Raw genomic sequence first — 21,016 nt, forward strand, 5'->3', positions numbered from 1 at the left:
TACGGGACAAAGACACTTTGCTCCACACACACACAAACACACACTGCACTGTTGCTTCATTTGTGGTTCCCTCAGAGAGATCTGAAGAGATGTGTCTGTAGAATTCACTTTTTCTTGCATCTTTACTACAATATCAGGCATGAAACCAGTGTTTTATTATGATTTGTGATTAATTGCTGATTTTGCTGATGTATTGAATGTTGAATGTAATGTGAGCTCATGTGCTATGAGAACCCGAATTGTGAGAGTTACACTGAGTTAAATCTCAACAGACCATGCTAACATGAGTGTCAGTGTTGTGTCTGCGAAAGAAAGAGACACAAGAAAGAGACACACCCACCACTGTTACTACAGTGTGTATGTGCCTTTACCGTACTACAACAGTCAGAATACTTATTATCCTACTGGTGTCTCCTTTTTCTAATTGTTCCTGATAGGGTAACACAAACTTCTGAACTACTCTCACTGCTGTCACTGTTTTTTTGTCTGCTTTTTAGGATGTGACGGTTGTGTGAAGATATCTGTGACTCTCTCTCTCTCTCTCTCTCTCTCTCTCTCTCTCTCTCTCTCTCTCTCTCTCTCTCTCTCTCTCTCTCTCTCTCTCTCTCTCTCTCACGGGTGATGTACCAGACAGTCTAGCTTCTCACAGCAAGTAGCATCTGGTTTGTTACTTAAACACACACCACCATACACACTTACTGAACACACAACGTTTGGAAATGAATACTCTGATACTAGTGCATTCATACAGACCTCCCCCCCCCCCCCCCCCCCCCCACACACACACACACACACACACACACACGCACACACACACACACTAGACGAGAGTTTATGCCAATGTGCTCATATCCTGAATCGATGATCGGCTCTGTTCTGGTTGAGCTGTTTGGTGTTGATGAATGGATTCTGTCTCTCTTGACCAATGAGCAGTGAGGAAGCAGTGTCACTTCCTAGTTTCTTGTGACTGGCTTGCAGAGAGAGGCAGATGTGACACATGTTCTACAGGCTGTCTGAAAGAAGACTCACTGCTGGATGGTGTTTGTGAGCATGTGCGTGTAAAAGAGCATTGTGCATGTAAATGGCAGCAGTGTGTGTGTGTGTGTGTGTGTGTGTGTGTGTGTGTGTGTGTGTGTGTGTGTGTCTGTGAGAGTGAAAGAGAGCACTCTGGAAGACGGATGAGTGTGTGAATTAATCTGACTTCCTGTGTACCAGTCAGCTGGAGGCCTTTGACTTGATTAAAGCTGCTGTGTGTGTGTGCGTGTGTGTGTTTGTGTGTGTGTGTGTGTGTGTGTGTGTGTGTGTGTGTGTGTGTGTGTGTGTGTGTGTGTGTGTGTGTGTGTGTGTGTGTGTGTGTGTGTGTGTGTGTGTGTGTGTGTGTGTGTGAAAGAGAGAGCGAGCGAGCAGACGGTGGGAATTTGTCAGCTTGTTGATTAACTAAGCCAAAGCCAATGAGCATTGATGCACCATGTCTCTCACCTGCGTCGTGAGCCTCACCTGCCTCTGGGAGAGGAGGAAGTGCTTTTGCGCAGCAGAGAGTCAGCGACATGCTGAATGGTTGTCTGAGTGAAGCAGCAAGCTGTTTGAAAACTACAGTGACCTGCTGCATTAAGAAATTAATAAATCTTTTATTTTGTGTATTTGTTTTCAACTTTTAAAGATTTACTAAATGAATAGGAACAAATGTGGGTCACTCAGGAAGTGCTGCGATGACAAATGGTTTCTTGTACTTTGTTCAAAGATTTAGAATTAAACTTTTTCGTCATGCCCTCCTCCTGTCCTCCTCCTCCCATCTCAGATAACCCTCAGGATGGTGACGACGAGCTGACCTCTCTCTCCTCTCTTTTTCTGTCTCTCCTCCTCTGTTCTCAGATTTCCCACCATGCCGTGCTGCAGACAAGATGCGGCATCACCTCTCCGTGTCCTGCAAGCAACCTCTAACACTGTGACCCCCGCATGCACACACACGCACGCACGCACCCACACACACACACACACACACACTGGTAGATACGTTCTGCATGGGTCAGGTATTGTAGAGAGAAATGTCAAGAATCTCTTGGCCCAACCTCGCAGTGACCTCAACAAAGGTCGCCATAGGTCAACGAAACCTGGCCCCCTGCAGCTAGGCTATCTCTGTACACACACACACACACACACACAGATGGAGCGTGGTGGTGATACTGTCAGGACAGTGTGTCAGGCTGTCGTAAAGGTGACAATTTCAAACTCTTTTTTCATGGTTTTTATTAGTTCTGGCTTCTTTTTTATATCTCCACTGCTGTTCAGACACACACAGACTCAGTTAACATGGTAGATAAAGAAAACGTGAGAAAAAGGGGGGACATCAGGAACATAGAAGAGCAAAGCAAAAAAACTGTTGTGTGAAATATAACCTATATCACTTATGAGCTGGGTCCTACCAAAGGTTCTACTTCTCTCTATTTATATACCTTATCTGCCTTGTCTCCTATATGTATGAGTAACTTGTCTCACTTCATGTTCAGAGGTAGTGATTTTCAATGAGTGCATATAAGTGCTCTTTTACTGATACTTTCAGTATCAACATTTCCTCCTAAATGTATTTGTGTTGGAAATTGGTCCTATAAAGATATCATTTATTTATCATATATATCATTTTGGTGTTAAAGCCAAACCAAAACTCAAATTAAATTCTTAACACTACAAACAACATACAGTAAATGTATGGGAACAGAACCGAGTGACAGCTGTTATACTCTCACTCCAGTTTGACATGAGAGGTTATATCCGTCCCTGCAGGTGCTGACACATTTGGACATTGGATCCCCTCAGAGTTCTGAACAAAGGAAAGATGACCACGCTGAATCAACAACCATGACCCTTCTCATGTCCTGCAACCATAGTTTAAGATACAGTGATGTAAACCTCACCTATGTCAGTAATAACCGTGAGGAGAGAAACAAAATATAGACAGACCTCCGTCACAGGGCGCCATAAAAGGAGGATGAACTACTGCAAACCTGGTAATTAACCAATAACCCTGCAACTACAGGGAGACTAATGGAAAGTCGACATATGCTGGGGTTAAAGAGTCCAAACTGGCAAGTTTAAGGCTGGAGCTGACAGGAGAGGAAGACAAAATGAAGAGTTCTGTGATGAGTCACAAACTGGGGATGGAAGAACCGTAAACTGGCAACCTTGAAACTGACCTGGCAACAATGAGGATACGGAGAAATATGACAATATACCTCAGTCATGTGTGACCTGGAGCGGTAGAAGGTGAGTGAAGAGCTACAAACCTGGCAACCCTTAAACTCATCAAACAACCATAATGTCATGGACAGGCACAAGGAAAGATCTCAGTCACAGCTGCAATAGAGCCATAAAAGGAGGATAGAGTCTTCTCACCTGGCAGCACCACGTCTTATAATGGCGTGTGGTTCCCCGGGCAGGGCTCTGAGGTGCATGTGTGTTCAAAATGCTGCTGAATGATGGTGAGCTTTGGTCATGACCTCATCGTCTGGCCTTCAGGAAACAGAGCAGAGATAAAACGCTCATGTTCACACAATGGCACTGAACGCCACTAAACTTTCCTTCAGTCATAAGTGAACTGCACAAAATGCAAGGCTTCTTTGTCTATGGTGTGAACATTTTTCTTTTATAATCATCACGATGGTGACGTCTCAAAGTGATAACATTACAACAAGTTATTATTAACATTGCTAGCAGAGGGTAATTCCTCTGGTTCTTTTTTAATGAAATTTTAACGGACTTTTATAATTTCAGTAAAGCTAACATTACAACATTTTAAATGTAGCATGATGAATCTTACTTAGCACATTGTGTGTGGGGGGTCTAATATAGGCTGCTTTCATACTTAACCTGTTCAATGTAGTTCAAACTTTGGTGGTTTGCTCTTTTGATTCAGCTCATTTAGTTTCCTTCGTACTTTTAGCCATTTTCAGACATGACTTCCCGTAAAGTCCGGAGAATTGGAGGAGGTTCTCTGCAGAGTTCCACCAAATTCTGGATTTCCTGGTTGACTAACAAACATGGGGCTGAGCTATGGGTTTTGTTCGAACACGTGCCAGTGCTCTGTCAATGTGCTATTATCAGAGTGTGTGTTTGACCTCCATGAACAGCACAGTGTGTGTGTGTGTGTGTGTGTGTGTGTGTGTGTGTGTTGGTATCAGTACTGCTAGTTCAGGTTAGTCAACAGCAAAGTTTGACTTAGATTAACTAAGGTATTATTACCCTATTACTGATTGATTTCATGTCAAACATGTTTGTTCATTAAATATTGTTTGACCCATTGTCGTTTTGTCCTGTTGTGTGTGTGTGTGTGTGTGGATGTATGTGTGTGTGTGTGTGTGTGTGTGTGTGTGTGTGTTTGTGTGTGAGTGTTGTCACTGTGTGATGGATATGACCTTGCTTTCGCCCCAGTGTTGAAGACAACTGATGCACTTAGGCCGTTCCTTCACACACACCGACACACACACACACACACATAAACACACAGAGGGTGCTGAAAGAACCTGGCACAATAGCTTGTTTACCCAAGTGTGTGTGTGGGTGCGGGTGTGTGTGTGTTTTTGAGGACACAGGGTCATGACGTGCACAGTATTGGTTTATATAAACAGTCATAGGTGTTCAGGCCTGTTTGCCACATGCACACACACATTCACACAAAAGTAACATTAAAAACATATAAAAGTCAAAGCTTATATTGTGTGAAAGCACTGATAAGATATTATATTTTTACGAACAACTTAGATCATACATTTTCGAGGGGAAATGTGTAACACTTTAGCACTTTATATGCATCCTTTTCATTTCAAATCACATTTTCATTTGGTTAGTCGGGTTTGACAGTATCTGTGCTGAGGTTACCAACTGCAGAAGTGGTTGACTGTCCTGTCCTTTCTCAGCGAAGGATGGACAGGAATGTCTGGCCTGATAACCTCCTGCTCCCTGTTCTCCCTCTGACCTCCGACCCCAGCAGTGCAGCCTGCTGACAACCACACTTTACAAAAAAAGGTCCATTTAAGTTCCACTGTTGGTTCATGACCTTTTGTCTTTCCTCCTCTTAGTGCTGTGGCTTCCTCACTAAAAAACAATCCCAAATGTGACTAACATCACCTGACTCTGCTCTACATTATGTGGTTGCTTGAAATGATGGTGGATACGGATTCATATCGATCAGCCTCTGGTCTAAAGCAGTGCTCTGATCCCTGATGAGGATCATTGCAAAGTCTAATAGAGTCTAATAGAATAAATATATGCTTCTGCAAATACATAAAATACTTGCCTGCACTTATGGTCAGTCATGCTGATTTCATTGAAACGTTTGGTCAAATTTTCTGTTTCTGCTGGTGGATTTCTTAAAGGCATGAAATCTAGTCTAATATATTTAATTTCTATGTTAGGCAACAACAACAAAATTCTATCTTTAGCAGTTTTTAAAATTACAGTAAAGGAAAAGGTAATCGGGCCCGAATTTTGTTTGAGCTGTAATCTTCTATTCGACTGGTCAATTGATTTACTTGATTTGACGGGTTGGTTCCTACAGTACTTGATGTATGAAACCATGCTCTGTTTCGGAGACTGTCATTGGTTCACTGCAGTTCCCAGGTGGCAATACTCAGCCAATGTGGCGACTGCTTTATTTCTTTCACGATGTTTCTTGTGGTTCAGCACGGTGGTTCGGTGGATGGCTTACAACAAGAAGATTCATAATTAGTTTTTCTGTGTTTCCTCCCACCGTCCAAACACATGCAGATTTTTGGGGATTGGTCCGGCTGATAGGACCATAGGGTGAGCGATTGGTAGAGTTGTGTAAGCTCACCTCTCACCAAATGTCCGCTGGGACTGGCTCAAACACCCCAAGTGACCCTCTGAGGATAAGCTGTAATGATAATAAATGGAGGTATCGTGTATCATGTTGAAAAAATGGACATGTGGTTAAAACATCTCATTTAATTAATTTGTATGCTTTCATGCTTGTTTGTGCTTCAGCCTCAAGAGCTAGTGACTTTTAATACGCCAGTTTAGATCAAATCTCCTGATTTTTTTTATCTCCCACTTTACATCAAATGTCCCTTGACAGAGGGCTCCATTGTTTATGATGTGAAATCCGAAGGCTCTCACTCGGATACTTGAGGTCTCACGTGCAACCCTGAAGAATGTCCAGAGGATCTCCAGAGTTGAGTGCATGTCTGACTGCAGATTAAGACACTTTTAAAAGACATATTCTCACCTTTTACCACCTCATATGAAGGATTTTGAGATAAGTACTAGGATTATTTTAGCCTTTTGGGTAAAGGCCCACAGAGCAGCAGGCCTCTGTCACAGGGGCTCAGCAGCTGCTCAGCAGGGCTGCAGAGCTTCTCTGTGGGCAGAGCGGAGGAGGAGAGCCGCTGAACTCTGGATGACCCAGCAGACACACACACACACACACACACACACACACACAACAACACACACACACACAACAACACACACACACACACACACACAGAGAGACACACAACTGAACAAATCCAATAAATATACTCAAGTGTTAGCCCTTTATTATTCCCTCGGTTATTTACTGTAACCCATTGTTAAATATACATTTGAATTATAGTCATCATTCATCAACTGATATTTATCCTGTTATAATACATCACATATATATTGAGTTCAGCTCTCCATCTTTACTAATTATTTGATATATTGGTAGGCTACTGCTGATGTTTTAATATTAAGTTGAAACTATTAGGTTTGTTGTTTTATACTACTTAATAAAACAATGATAATAGTATAAACTTTGTACAGATTAGAATCAATGAGCAAGGCTGGAGTAATTGAAACTAAATAAAATGGAATGTAAGAAATGTTATATGTGATGCATTACTGCCACGCCATAATAACATACCAAGACATAATTTCACTACATAATTATATGTATATGTATTATTTTGTTTCAATGCTTAAGTAAAAACAAAGTTTAAAACAAGAATGTAATTGTTGTTTAATTACATACCACTGCAGGCCTCTATTTTTTTATTTTCAGTACATATGATAAAATCATGAAGAACATAAATGTAGCAATAATTTTCAATGCAATAATAATATTCTCTTTGCAGGTCAGATTCTCTTCTCCTTGGGCACATTGATCAAGAGACCTGCTCTCCTGAAGTTAGATTTACAGAAGCTCTCAGAAGAGCAGATGCATTCATATAACCTACAACTAGTTTAATAAATAATTCATTCAAAAAAACTAATTAATATATAAAGTTGTTTTGATATATAAGGTTCTATATGCTATTGTTAGTTGTTGACTCTCATAGGCATGTGGACATTGTATTGTCTAATGTTTTTAATATTTTGTGGTCATTGCACGATCAATACACAACAACGCAACAGTCTTTTCATAACAAAGAAATTATAATAGGTATAAAATTTGATTGAATTTAATTAAACCAACCTATTCTAAAACATGTTAATGTAGTTCTACACTGACAAAAGCAAAAAGATTGAAATGATTTCAAAGTAGATCAACGTGTGTTGTTTGTTTGTTGGTACCATAATAAAAACGTAAAGGTTCTGTGGCCAGATGACTTCTCTCAGATAATTCCATTGGAGGGCTGCTTGTCTCCCCCAGCCCTCCCTGTCCTCTCTGTGCTCGACCACCGAGCACCCTGGGACCACCTTCTCTCCCCTGACTGTCGGCGCCTCATTCCAGATGTTTCAGATCTGGATCTTTGTTCTCCAGGAGTCTCAACTTCCTCCTGGACACTCTCTCCTGTTGTGTGTTTGTTTCTTTCACCTTTATGTGAGAATTGTGTGTTGCCTCCTGTGTGTTTGTGTGGTCCGTCCTCTCTCCAGGTCTTCATGGTGGACAGGAGGTCATGTGGCTCAGCTTGACCGATGTCCTTGCACAACATGTTCTATCAGTCTATTGTTGTACCGATTGTCCATAATGTCTGTTTCTGTCTGTCATTGTTGTGTCATGATGTACGTTCTTTGGAATGTTTAGTTTGTTTACAAAATCGAACTAACTAGCTATCTAAATCTATGTGGTTCTGTTCATCCACTACATGTCTGTGTCTTGTCTTGTGGCAGAGGGATCTAACCCTAGAGATCTGTTTTGTTTTGACGATGCTTTCATATACTTAACAGATTGTTAAGACCCTTAAAGTAAATGTGTGATTTGTAAATTAGCCTCTAAATTGACTGTAGCCACTCTAGCATTACATTTCATATACAAATTGAAGATAGATACAGGTATCTGCCTTGAAACCCAATTTAAATGGTCAAGGACTGGTCAGAATAAGTTGGGGAAATTTGCAATGTTACAGCAGCAAAAGACATCACATAAGTAGCATGCCGTACTTGGGTGAGGGAATATAGAGAAATAGAAATATACAACAATATATAGAAAAAATATAAATTATTAAACCGGTATATACAGTGTAAAGAAATATATTATGTGTCAGAATATGTACAGTAAATGGATTGCACATAACGGTTTATATTGCACAGAATTTCTTACAAATAAGTATACTATAATGAATATTGCACGGTTGAGAATATTAAAGTGACAGTCCATAGTGGTGGTGCATGTAGATTTACGTAGAGCAGAGCTCTGTACAGTCTTACTGCTGCAGGAAGGAACGACCTGCGATAGCTCTCCTTCAGACATCTTAGGGTGTAGCAGTCTGTTGCTGAAGGAGCGGCCAAGTGCTGTGATGGTGTCCTGCAGGGGGTGGGACTGGTTGTCCATGAGAGAAGACAGATTCGCCATCATTCTCCTCTGTCCCACCAGTTCCACTGGGTCAAGCGGGTATCCCAGAACCGAGCTGGCCCTCCAAATCAGTCGGTTCACTCTCTGCAGCAAACTATTCCAGAGAAGATGGTAGATGCCACCACAGAGTCATAAAAAGTCTTCTGGAGCTCCCCCTGCACTCCAACGGACCTCAGTCCTGGACTGGACCAATCAGCACTCTTCAAGAAGGGCCAGAGTAGAGTCTGGCATGATTGGGCCAGTCCAGTTTAATGTTCAGGTGAACACCCAGGTACTTACTGTATATGAGGTCACTGACTCTATGTCCCTTGTATTCCCCGTCGTCCTCGTCAGTGAGTGGCTTCAGGAGAAGTCTCCAACTGTCCTGGAGTGGCCCTGAATAAGTGCAGAAATTCAAACTCTAAACGTGTGGAAAGACATGAAGGTAGCAGCTCACATATGTTTCCCATCCGCTGTGGCTGATCTGGAGAGGATCTGACAGGAAGAATGGGATACAGTGCCCCCGAATCCAGGTGTCAAGCAAAGCTTTGTGATCACTGCCTGAGCTTCTGCAAAGTGAAAACTTAAGATACTTTTGTCATTAACGTTTTGCAGTTTTTTCTTTTTTTAATGAATAGGAACTTGCTGTCTCTTAAAAACGTTTTAAATGAAATTCTTTCCAAAGCAACTGTTGTTCTATAATGCATATCAGGCCTGTGTGTGTGAGACCTAAACATAATGGGTACAACAAGCAGGTCCCAGTAATGTAAATCCTTACATTGGAAGGTTTACATTCTGGTTTAGGTCAGACGTAGTCATGGTTTTATGGTTGAGGTTTGAGTAAGTCTCCAGGAAGTGACTGTAAGTCAATGTAACGTCCTCTGAAGTCATGTAGATATCAGTGTGTGTGTGTGTGTGTGTGTGTGTGTGTGTGTGCACGTGCATATACGTATGGCTGCATGTGCGTTTGCACCCATGTATGTAATTGAGACTCTGAACTCTTGAACTATAGCGGCACCACTTTATCATTCACTACTCATTGTGAGGGCATGAACACACACACACACACACACACACACACACACACACACACACACACACGGGCAGACAGCCCTGTGTTGAACTTGAGATGAGTTATGGAAAGGAAAACAGGAGTTAGGGGTCAGACTGTATGAGGTCAACCTGGAAGAATCTCCAGTCTCTCTCTCTCTCTCTCTCTCTCTCTCTCTCTCTCTCTCTCTCTCTCTCTCTCTCTCTCTCTCTCTCTCTCTCTCTCTCTCTCTCTATCTGTCTTCCTCCTCTATTTTCCCCTTGTCTCCCTCATTTCCTTTTGTTTTCACCCCAACCACAACTTTTCTTTTAGTTTTTTCTTTAATCTTAATCTTAGTACCTCCAGTACAATGTGGAGTATTTTGTGTGTGTGTGTGTGTGTCTGTCTGAGCATTTTAGGATTTATGTGTCTGATTACACGGGGTAATAACCTACATTGTAAAGTGTTAACATTTACTGTATTATATTACTTCTTTGTAATCCTTGTTCTGATTTAATGTAAATGGCCTCAAAATAAATCAAATTACTTTTGTTAATAAATATGAACCATATATATATAAGATGTAATCCTTAAATAAATATTATGGAGATTGTAGATAATTTTTGTGTTTAATGGTTTAATGGTCTTCAATGTTAAATTACATCGAGTTCACTGTAAAAATATATGAAAACATACACATCCTGTTACTGAATGTAAGTACAGTATTTGTATTTGTGTACATATTGACAGTTAGTGTTTGGCAACTTTTACTGCCAGATGTTGTATGCCCACTGGTTTTCATAGTTTTTTTTCCCAGTGTGCAGGACAGTGTGTAAAAAAAACAGAAGTTTTAGAAACAGCAGGACTCGAAAGTTCTGCAAATCACTGGGATACATTAATTTACAACATTTCTTTACATCTAGTGATATACTGTTCTTTATATCTCCTTTATCTGCTCATGGCTCATATGCTGTGTGTTAAGGTCAGACAAATAAAACACTTGGCTGGTATAAGTTCAAATTAGAGGCTATAATTACCACTTGACACCTGATCAACTCAATTTGCGTAAAAAAAGTCACTCTTTCAGTCAAATCTCAAAGTCAAAGTTTAATGTAAATAGACCTTCTAACGTTTTACTCTGAAACATGTTAAAAATTATACATGGTGTTATGGATTCTACCTGACAAGTAGACAGATTTAATAATAATAATAATGATAATACTTTTAAATTGTAGAACATTTCCCAAGGAACTTAAAGACACTGAACATGTGATTCATCAGAAAGGCACCAAAGATAAAAGAAAACAACTAAATATAGCTAATATTCTCTCTTCTTTTTTGGCAGAAAATCTCCCATCGACATACTTTCTGTGCTCTCTCTATTTTCATTGGTTTTAATCGTCTTTAGAGGGAAATTTGTTTTAATGTAAACTCATTGCATTCCTGTGTACTCAAATGTATTCTGAAGACAATAGGACATATCAGCCTCTTACCAAAGGATGTGGAGATGAGTTAAAATGTTATTGTTCAAAGGTTTAATGAAAAATATCAAAAAGTATTGTTTGTAAGAGTGTGAAGCCTCTGTTCTACCACAGTCAGATGTGAAACCCCCAACCCCCACACACCAATTCCATTATTGGTGGTGAACATTTGCATTGGACAGACATTACAAGGTGCAAGACTTTACACTATTGTTTGTTGTTATTTCAGCCTACTGTCCATCTGAGCAGTAAAGCCAGGGTAAGTAATCTTGAAAAAGCTAGAGAGAGCAGGCTACACGTACTGTACTAACACATCCCCAGCCGGCCTCTCATCAAAGCTACACCCCAGAACCCATGAATGCACACTTGTGACTCCCTTGGTCTGCTTCAGCTGTGTATGTCTCTCTGCCTTGTGAGAACTCTGGTCCCGTGCAGAGAGAACACAAGCGGACAGGTCACTTAGTCACAAACAGCCAGAGAATCAATTGGTCCCAATGAAATGATTGCGTTCATTACAGTCATGCGACGTCCACACAGACTATATTTCTATAATAAACATCTTTGATCTCCACATATTTTGATGGTGAAGATGACGATGATGATGGGGAAGAGGAGTGTGTTCTTGTGTTTAAATATCCCAGAGGCTCTCCAAAGGTCAACAAGTCAGCAAGCCACCCGCAGAGCCCCGCTACATTCCTGACTGTAGTCCTGTGTGTGTGTGTTTGTTTGAGTGTGTGTGTGTGTGTGTGTGTGGAGGAGGGTCATCCAGAGGCCATGCAGCAAAGTGAATGCTAGAGAGCTTGCTATTGAAATGGATGAAGCTCTGTGTGTGTTGTTTTCTGTCAAACGTTGTGTTGCTGTAATCCATAAGGACAAAGACAAACCAGCTCCTTTCATCAGATCCTTGATCATTTCCTCTCTCCCTCCTTCACCTTCATCTGCTGCCTCCACCTCTTGAGGGAGCGTGGTGCACATTTCTGCATCATAGTCTTTGATTCCTTCTCCCTCCTCCTCTAAGTCTGTGGACTGTGCTGTGTCACCATTCAAGCTTTTTCCTCTTTTTTTCTACATGCAACATGGTTCTGGAGAGAGGAATGTCAAGCCTCCCTACTAACTTCTCCACCATTTGTGTGAAACTAAGCCCCAAACCCACTGACTCCTCATGAAGATTCAAATCCTTCAAACACCTCTCAAATATATTGTGCAATATAAATTTCATGATAATTAAAGGTTCACTGAGAGAAAATTGACTCATTGCAACATCACTCCAACTTGGTTATTTGTTTTAACAGCAGGAAGCAACATGTTTCGATGATTCAAATTGCACAACAGTGTAAAATGTCACAAATGTTTGTTACAATTTGGTTCTTTTCATGGAATTTGATGACAGTAAAAATATGAATTTAAATTACTTCTTTATTACTTTCAATAAAGCAGTACTGCACATTTCCACTGTAAATTTTCCGTAACCACTCTCCTCTGATCTCACGGCTGTGAACACATTAACCTCCAGATGGTTCCTTTACTCTGGTCGGCCATTTCAGCACAAGGGCCCAAGTTGTGCATATTATAAATTACACACAAATTAATTTAGGAATTTGACACATGAGCAGACCTAAACTAGGTCCCAGCTTCTCAACAGGGTCTCCATATCATGTAATAAAGCAAGACCCACTTTTAATTATGGGCTTTAGTTGTGCATGTTTGGGCTTTTTAATTAATCACACTACCAACTGTCTAACAGACCAGCTTTTGGGGCCTCTGGAGTTCTGGGGTCCACATTTTGCAACGCTGCTAACCTTCCCTGAGTTCAACAATCAAAACCTTCAGCATCTCAGAGATCCAAGCTGCTGTTGTTATTCTGAACCACTTTCATACTTCCTTCATATAAAGGCACCAACGTTAATGTATACGTGAGGTATAAAGTTATATTTCATGTGTAGCTCTTGAATAAAAGATCTAATTTGAGTGGAACTTCACCCCCAAGTTAATGGTGAAGTGTTTCACCCTGGAAATTCAAAAATGCCTTGAAAACCCAGTGATGGGAGGCCCCACACCAGCCCACCCACCCACACTATTTAACCTGCTAAAGCTTTGTTATCTACATTGTGCATCTATGAGCTGCCACTTCAGCAGCAGCACACCCACTTTTCTACAGAGTTGTTATATGTAGGGTTCTTGCTTCTGGAGTTTCCTGACCTCCAAGGCCACAGTGGTCCCAACCTGTGTGAACTGGCCATACGTGTATGCAGCTGTCTCAGCCCGCATTTCAAACAATGTGTGAGAGAGAGACAGCCAAGGAGCAGGAGAGGATGGGCCACGTCTCTGAATGGTAGATGATACGGTGTTTTAGGGGTTTTGATTCGTCATTCATTATGAGCGCAGCCTTCCTGATCTCAGGAGCAGTTGCTGGTGGCGGGGGGGGGGGGGGGGCGCCCAACTTTGATTACAGGGTATACATGTAAATGCAATGACGTAAACATTGGCCCTGCAAGATTCAAGTCGGTTTAAAACACTGGTTGGTGTTATGAGCCGTATTCATCCCATAGATTTTTCACAGATTTGGTAATAAATGTAGTTTTAAAACCAGCAGTTCTGTATTTCATCAAACAGCAGTAGAATAACTTAATTTACAGCTGAAAAACACATTTAAGCGTGCACTATCTATTGAATTATTTACATGCTAAACTGATAATATAGTAAACAGTCGCTGGTCAGTTTGAATAGAAAAAAAACAAGACATCTGAGCAGAATTGACAGAATAATCTTTACTTGAGGTAGCTCGCAGTATAAAAACACAGACAGACTTCATGATTAGGAGTTTCTAAGGCAGCAGAACTAGTAACATTCAGTCAGTGTGCCCTGCACAGTAATTTAAAGAGATACCAGTCACAGCAGTTCACAGTGTACACGCCAACATTTCACCTGACAACATTACACATGAAGAAATGTACTCCTGAATGATGTTTATATAATTTATCCTGAAGAAGATAACATGTCGTTCTCTTCGCTGTTTCTCTGAAAAATAAATTGTTCTGACACTTCTGTTAACTGCACTTACTTTTGTTGGATTTGCAGAAGTTCGACTTGGTTTAGGAGTAAAAAACATTACTATATTGTGATTTTGTCAGGTTCAAAGTATCACGGCCCTCAGCAGTACCAAGACTAAATTACCCCAGGGGAAAACACCCCATTCAAATCGACACCGTTTTACCATATTCTACAATCAATAGCATAAAATGGTTCCAATAATTTACTCTCATGGGAGAAAGGGCAAGCAGTAAAAATAGAAATTGCCCAAGTTCCCTCCTCAGCAAGGAGACATTTGTATCTGAAGGGCCTTGTCAGTAGTTTTATTTAATCATGGACCCCCCCCCCCCTCCACTTCCACACATTCACACACACCATCACACTTACACACATCCCAAATAAAGTCCTGAGTGTCTGTAAAGGCATCGCAGCCTTTGTGTCGTTATCCGTAGAAACTAAAGGGAACAGAATATTCCATCGAGCTTATTCCCCCTGACCACCCTGTCTCCATCTGAAATGTTACCCTGTAGTCACATAGTGCAAAGGCCATAGCTGTGTGGACTGAAACATACACACAGAACACCTGAAACATTCAAAAATAAAAAATATATAATAATATTCATACATTTTTTTAAGAAGACAATTGCAGAACAACCAGATATAACACAAACGCATATTTTTGCCAACAGAGGCTCCCTGTATCTCTAACCATAAATGTCATGTTGCTGGTAACTTCATGTTTAAATCAATCATTTGAATGAAAAACTCAACAAAAACCTTAAAACCCCAATGCCAGCAGGTTAACTCTGTAATTCAGACCTGCCAAAGTGCATCTTCCCATCATCAGGGGGATCCATCTGTACCCTGTACACCAGTAACATCTGGAGCCTATTTCATCATTTGACTCTTTAAATAGCCCCTGAAATCCCAATTCAGGAATAAATTGAAACTGGAATATAAAAGGTGTGTCAATCCAAACATGCATCTCCGAGTTTGGTTCTGGATAAACAGCATTGAACCGACAGCAGAGGTCATGACCTCCAGGGAGTTGGTTATAGTTATTTTGCATCACCTGCATGGAGCACACTTTGACTTGCGTTGGTTATAGGTCACAGTTATTCTTGACACAGCACATATTCCTAAAAGTTCACTGTGTGTGTGTGTGGGGGGGGGAGGTTCAGCAATAGTCCAGAGCAAATAGTTATATCAAGAGCACATGAGGTCACAGGCCTCCAGCATGGAAACATCTTCTCTATCTGTAAAACTAAGGCCTATAAAAAGTCCAGGTGAAGAATTAGAGATGCCAAAATGAATTGTGGGACATGTAGGAGATCATTAACTAAGCTCAAGTGGATGATGGGCTGATTATTACTCTGCTGGGTTTAGCACATCAGAACTCATGTACTACACAGTGGATGGCTCAGTAGAATAAGGCTGTCTATAGGTCAACAGTCACAATCGCACTCTCCGACTACGTCTCCGGGCTCGGGGACGCGCCTGGAGACGTGGACGCGGAGGACTGGTCGGTGTCCTCCAGGTCCTTGTGGAAGCCTCCGCCGGTCCCGGAGGAGGAGGAGGAGGAGGAGGAGGAGTGGGCCGTGGCGGACGCGCCCTCCCGCTCGCGCTTCTTCTGCTTCATGCGCCGGTTCTGGAACCAGATCTTCACCTGGGTCTCGTTCAGCTCCAGCGTGGCCGCGATCTCAACGCGGCGGGCGCGCGTCAGGTACTTGCTGAAGTGGAACTCCTTCTCCAGCTCCGTCAGCTGCCGCGTGCTGAAGTTCGTGCGCATGGCGTTGTTGTGCGCGCCCGCGAGGCCGAAGTCCGCAACTTTAACTAAGGGAGAGAGAGGAAGAGGGGGGGGGGGGGGGGGCACTGTTATTAATGTGCGTCTGTTTGTAGTGATAAATAAATGATACATGTGTTATATAATTGTGTGTCCGAACACGTGCCCTCGTTTCGACACGGTTCCATGCAGGAAATAGACCCTACATTGAAGTCTCTTACTTTGCATTATGGATTATGATTAAATCTAGATCACTAAATTATACAATATACCTGCCCACATACAGTATTGTACTGGTTATACATCCATTATTACAATGATCACTGCTGCTTCCAGACATTTTCTATTTCTACAAATACTCTAAATATTGATACACCTCACTAATGTTCTTATACATGTAAATATTGATATTTGGTTGATGTGTTTGCTGTGTTACACGTGATATCTATTGCACTTCTCCGGGATCCCTCACATGTGATTCCTCTGAGGTTTCTATGGGGTTTTCCAGTTTTTTTCTGTTTGTAATTTTCCCTCAGTGTCGTTGAGAGTGAAGGACAAAGGATGTCGCGCCAAGTTTAAGCCCTACGAGGCAAAAATGTGTGAATATGGGATACACGAATAAAAATCGATCGATTTTAATTTGCCGTTTGATCGCTGGTGTCCAGTTATTAATACTAATTTATCAATCTTAACAGTTGAAACCTAAAAACCAAGCTGGAACAACATGTGTTGCGTTATCTGCTCCACAGCTATCTGCAGACCAACACGACACACAATGGGAATAGGGAAAGAGAGAGAGAGAGAGAGAGAGAGAGAGAGAGAGAGAGAGAGAGAGAGAGAGACAGAGAGAGAGAGCGAGAGAGTGCGAGTGTGTGTGTGTGTGTGTGTGTGTGTGTGTGTGTGTGTGTGTGTGTGTGTGTGTGTGGCGAGGGGGGTTAAAAGATAACAGACCAAGACAGATTTCCCAGGGCAAAATAACCCGTCTGTTATATCCATTTTAAAAAAGAGAGAGAGAGAGACAAAGAGAGAGTGAGGTGGAACAATAAAACATATCAGGGATGATAGAGTTGACTGAGGTAGACCTGCTCACACCACACCCACTGAGCCATATGCCTTAATTTGATCTTATTAAAAAATGAAATGTCCTTATTATAAAAGTGGATTTCGACTTGATGAAACAGCAGTTACAGTTTAATAACCTACATGCGTTAGAGTAACCTGTATTTCAGTTGAAAATATATCTTAAATAGTCTTTAAATTGTGTTTTCGTTAGAACTCTGTCCTTATAAAACCATGTTTTACCTGATGACGGTTGATCAGCCAGTTTGTGTTGAGGACGTGTGATTTTAAAACAATTAAAGGCCTACGTCTTTTTCTCCCTTGTCTTTAATGCAATTTTTTTTCTATGTTGTCATAATGACTTAAATATATTTAAAAATAACATAGATGAAGCAAATGTGTGTGTTGGGTTTGTTTACAGTAACCTGTGTTAATACTTGATGAAATGGCTGCGAGAAATGAAAAGAAATAAAAGAAATTTATGAAAGTGAAAAAAATATAATTTTGAAAACAGAGATATTTTACAGCAAAAGACTGCAAGAAAAATTTAACATTGTTGAATTTCTTTTATGATAAAAGTCTGTTTCATTTTGTGTTGCTGACTATAGGCTGCGTTTTCTTTTTTCGTCTGATCTATTCATAAACACTCGGCCCTTCCTAAAAACAATGTCATGTCAGCCTCGATGATAAATGTATAAGAGGCCACATCCTCTTCTGCTGGAAACCTCACACATGATATTAAAAGAGTGATCGATCATGCTCGACATGATAATGATTTGAAAAAAATAATCTGAGAGAAGCACCGGTCCTCTCCTACCTGTTTTAGGCGGGTTCCTCTTCACCTTCATCCAGTCGAAGGTCTGTCCCTGCCCGGCCTGCTGGCCCTCCTCATCCCCCCTGTCCCGGTCCTGAGAGACCGGCAGCTCCCCGAGACCCCCCCCGTGAGGAAGCCCCATGTAGCTGGCTGCGTCCAGACCCCCGCCGAGCTGCTGCTGGAACTGTGGCCCTGCCAGAGCGCCCTGGGGCCCGCAGTAGGCCCCTGCCAGGGCCCCGTAGCTGGGACCGACGGTGGAGGCCGAGCTGGGGAAGGTTGATTGATGATAGTAGGTGGAGGCCACGGACTCCTCCATGAAATACTGAGGGTGAGCGGTGTTAGCTGGGCCCGTCGCGGAAATGTACTCCGAGTTTGTGGAACACACCTGACCCGCGTAGGCCCCGGGGTTGGAGGTATTCCCGTTGTTGTAGGGATGAAGTATTCCGCTCTGCAAGCTTTGAGTTTGGTGCATGTGATGATGGTAGCCGCTGTGCGTCTGCTGATGCTGTTCATGATGATGATGAGGATGAGGATTCTGGTGGGTCGACCCTGGGGCCGCATGGACTCCTTCCACGCCGGTGCCGGCTCCGGTGCCCGCGTACAGCCGTCCATCACCGGTGTAAGTCGTGCTGTCCCCTCTCGGTCCATTCAGTGCAGGCGAGGAGGCGGCGGGGCCCGCGTGGAAGGAGCCGGAGGTCACCGGGAAGCTCTGGGTCTGCTCCAGAGGATGGTGGAGGTGATGCAGATGGTGGTTGTGGTGGTGGTGCGCAGGTTTGGGCGCAGAATAGGCGACGGGGCCCGGTCGATTGCAAAAGGAGTATTCCACAAACGAGTTCATGTTGTCCATGCAGACAGAGGCACAGTGGGACGGAGAGAAGTCAGAGGAGCAGGAACCCAGAGACCAAGTTTGTAGAACTTTGTAAGAATTACATCAAAAATCGAAAGATTCCATCAATAAAGTGTCATATGAGTCAAAGATGTAAAATAGAACAGATAGCAGGATGTGGAGTCAGACGGTAGAACGAAAGTAAATCATGGAAACATCTCACACTAAACCCCCAAAAGAAAATAAAGCTGGCTTTGTGTGGGAGGGGGAGAAATGAAAAATCCGCGTATATAAAAAAAATGTCAACAAAATGAAAGAAGTAAAGAAAAGAAAGAGCAGAAGTTCCAGTGTGGAGGAAAAGAAAGTGTCGGCTGCACTAACTGCTCCGCTGTGATGGAAGGCCTGTCACCAGCTCCACTCACACTGCGGCTCCGATGGGTCATCGGTGACAGCGGAGAATTACGCGAGAGGACAGGGAAGAGTCAGGTTACCTCTTCACCTCCACACAGGTTACACAATGTGTCCCTCCATTCTGTCCTCCTCAAACCGAAGACTCCCTCCTTCCTTCTCCGTCAATCTCCTCCTCTTCCTCCCTTCTCCTCGTACCTCTGTCGTGCGTCACGTGGCTTATGCGTCCACTGTGGTGACCGTAGGCCAAAAGTTGTCAGCCGGTTTGTGTGTGTGCGTGTTTGTGTGTGTTTGTGTGTGTGCGTGTGTGTGCGTGTGTGTGCGTGTGTGTGTGTGTGTGATTGGAGGACACAGGAGGCTGGAAACCTTTCGATTCAGGGGAGCGGAGTTTGCGCGCACACTGGCGTTTGTATTGGCGCACGCGCCTCATCCATCACTCGCTGTGACATTAGCGCGACAAAGAGACTTCAGTCAAATCGGCCCATCAATCTGATATCAGCACGGATCTGTCAGAGCAAAGAGAGAGGCTGAGAATAAAAGAGGGGCTGTGAGGCGGCCTGCTGCTCCCAGTCCTCCCCCCTGCAACATGCTCCCACTATAGACAGGCACAACATAAACCAATGTACTGTACATGTGTGCCATAGTAAGTCCTATCACTGCAACTCCTTATCACTAGTGCACTCAGTGCTGCGACCACAGAGCGAGTCAGCCTCAGTCACCTCACATTCCTCACAGTCCTGCAGCTATTACATCACTGTTCATGTGACAGTGTTATTTATTCAAGGATCATTCTGCTTTACTACAACTGGGTTCTTGGGGCAACAAAAAGGAGCATGGTCACCTCTGCTGAATTTTTAGAGACACATACGTTGCATCTTCTCCTACACGTACCTCAGAATATGCTCTAGATTTCAGATGAAGCGCCATCTTTGAAACGCTGGATGCAAAATGTAGCAAGTACGACTGAATTTCAGTCTTTCAGCTCTGTGGGAGTCGTCTATCTAAAGAGAGCAAAGTCTCGGCAACTTACTGCGACTTGTCCGCTCAGAGAAGCTCAAAGAGAGTTTTTCCTTTGTGACTCAGAGCTGTACAAACAGTTAGATCTCGTTGGCAAAACGTTGCACTGCTGTCATTTAATGTATAGAGAAAAATAATAGTATCGTAAAGCCACCATAAACAAAAATAGAACAAAGGTATTAAAATAGTTAATTTGGATACAAAGCTGACCACACCAGAAACTTTGGTCACTGTTTGGTAGCTATGCAAAATTATAGCAAGTATCAATGTCGATGAACAATGTGTGTCTGCAAACTAAGATGGATGTTTACAACAAACTGCTTTGGCAGTAATGTTACAGTTCACCTTCATTTTCTGTTCCAGATCCATGGATTTAACTAATCTCAAGGTTTCTGTCTCTCGCTACTTGTGGACGTCCTCCTGAATTCTTAGATTTTAGTTATTTATTTTTTTTACCTCTGGATGATGCCCACACCTACAAGAATAAGTCTCAACTTCAACTTAAAGTGTGTTCAGTATTTTTAAGTTAAAGAGTGTTTCAAGTTTAGCAGTGTTACTTTTTCAAAGCGTGGTTGAAAAGCTTTACAGTTTTTAAACCAACATTACCAGTGTTACTCACTGTGTCTGTGAATCTGCTATGAACATCTTGTTGCTACACTGAGTCTAATGCTGTACTGCTGAGTGCCAGCTGTCCTGCTCTGACAACCTTAAATATGTCGGGGTGTGGCTGAGGGACTGGATGACAGACCTCCACTGCAGCATCCAGCGCTGACTGAGTATCCACGTCTAACACTCTGACTCCGCTGTGAAAGATCCTCG

The 21,016-nt window shown here is 42.4% G+C and overlaps 1 protein-coding gene across 1 annotated transcript; it reads right to left on the reverse strand.

Annotated features, from left to right (window-relative positions):
• Nucleotides 1-15,761: 15,761 nt before the first annotated feature.
• hoxb1a (homeobox B1a) lies at nucleotides 15,762-18,793 on the reverse strand. The gene is made up of 2 exons (XM_061090689.1): nucleotides 17,950-18,793; nucleotides 15,762-16,123 (listed from the first exon to the last, which is right to left on the reverse strand). Exons 1-2 carry the CDS (start codon nucleotides 18,791-18,793, stop codon nucleotides 15,762-15,764), a joined length of 1,206 nt encoding a protein of 401 aa, XP_060946672.1.
• Between the last annotated feature and the right edge of the window lie 2,223 nt (nucleotides 18,794-21,016).

This window comes from Limanda limanda, chromosome 17, assembly GCF_963576545.1.
Source record: "Limanda limanda chromosome 17, fLimLim1.1, whole genome shotgun sequence".
NCBI lineage: Eukaryota > Metazoa > Chordata > Actinopteri > Pleuronectiformes > Pleuronectidae > Limanda > Limanda limanda.

Coding starts and splice junctions, on each gene's coding strand:
- hoxb1a (XM_061090689.1), bottom strand. CDS start 18,793: ATGGACAACATGAACTCGTTTGTGGAATACTCCTTTTGCAATCGACCG. Junction 16,124..17,949: donor GAGGAACCCGCCTAAAACAG/GTAGGAGAGGAC, acceptor TCTCTCCCTTAG/TTAAAGTTGCGGACTTCGGC.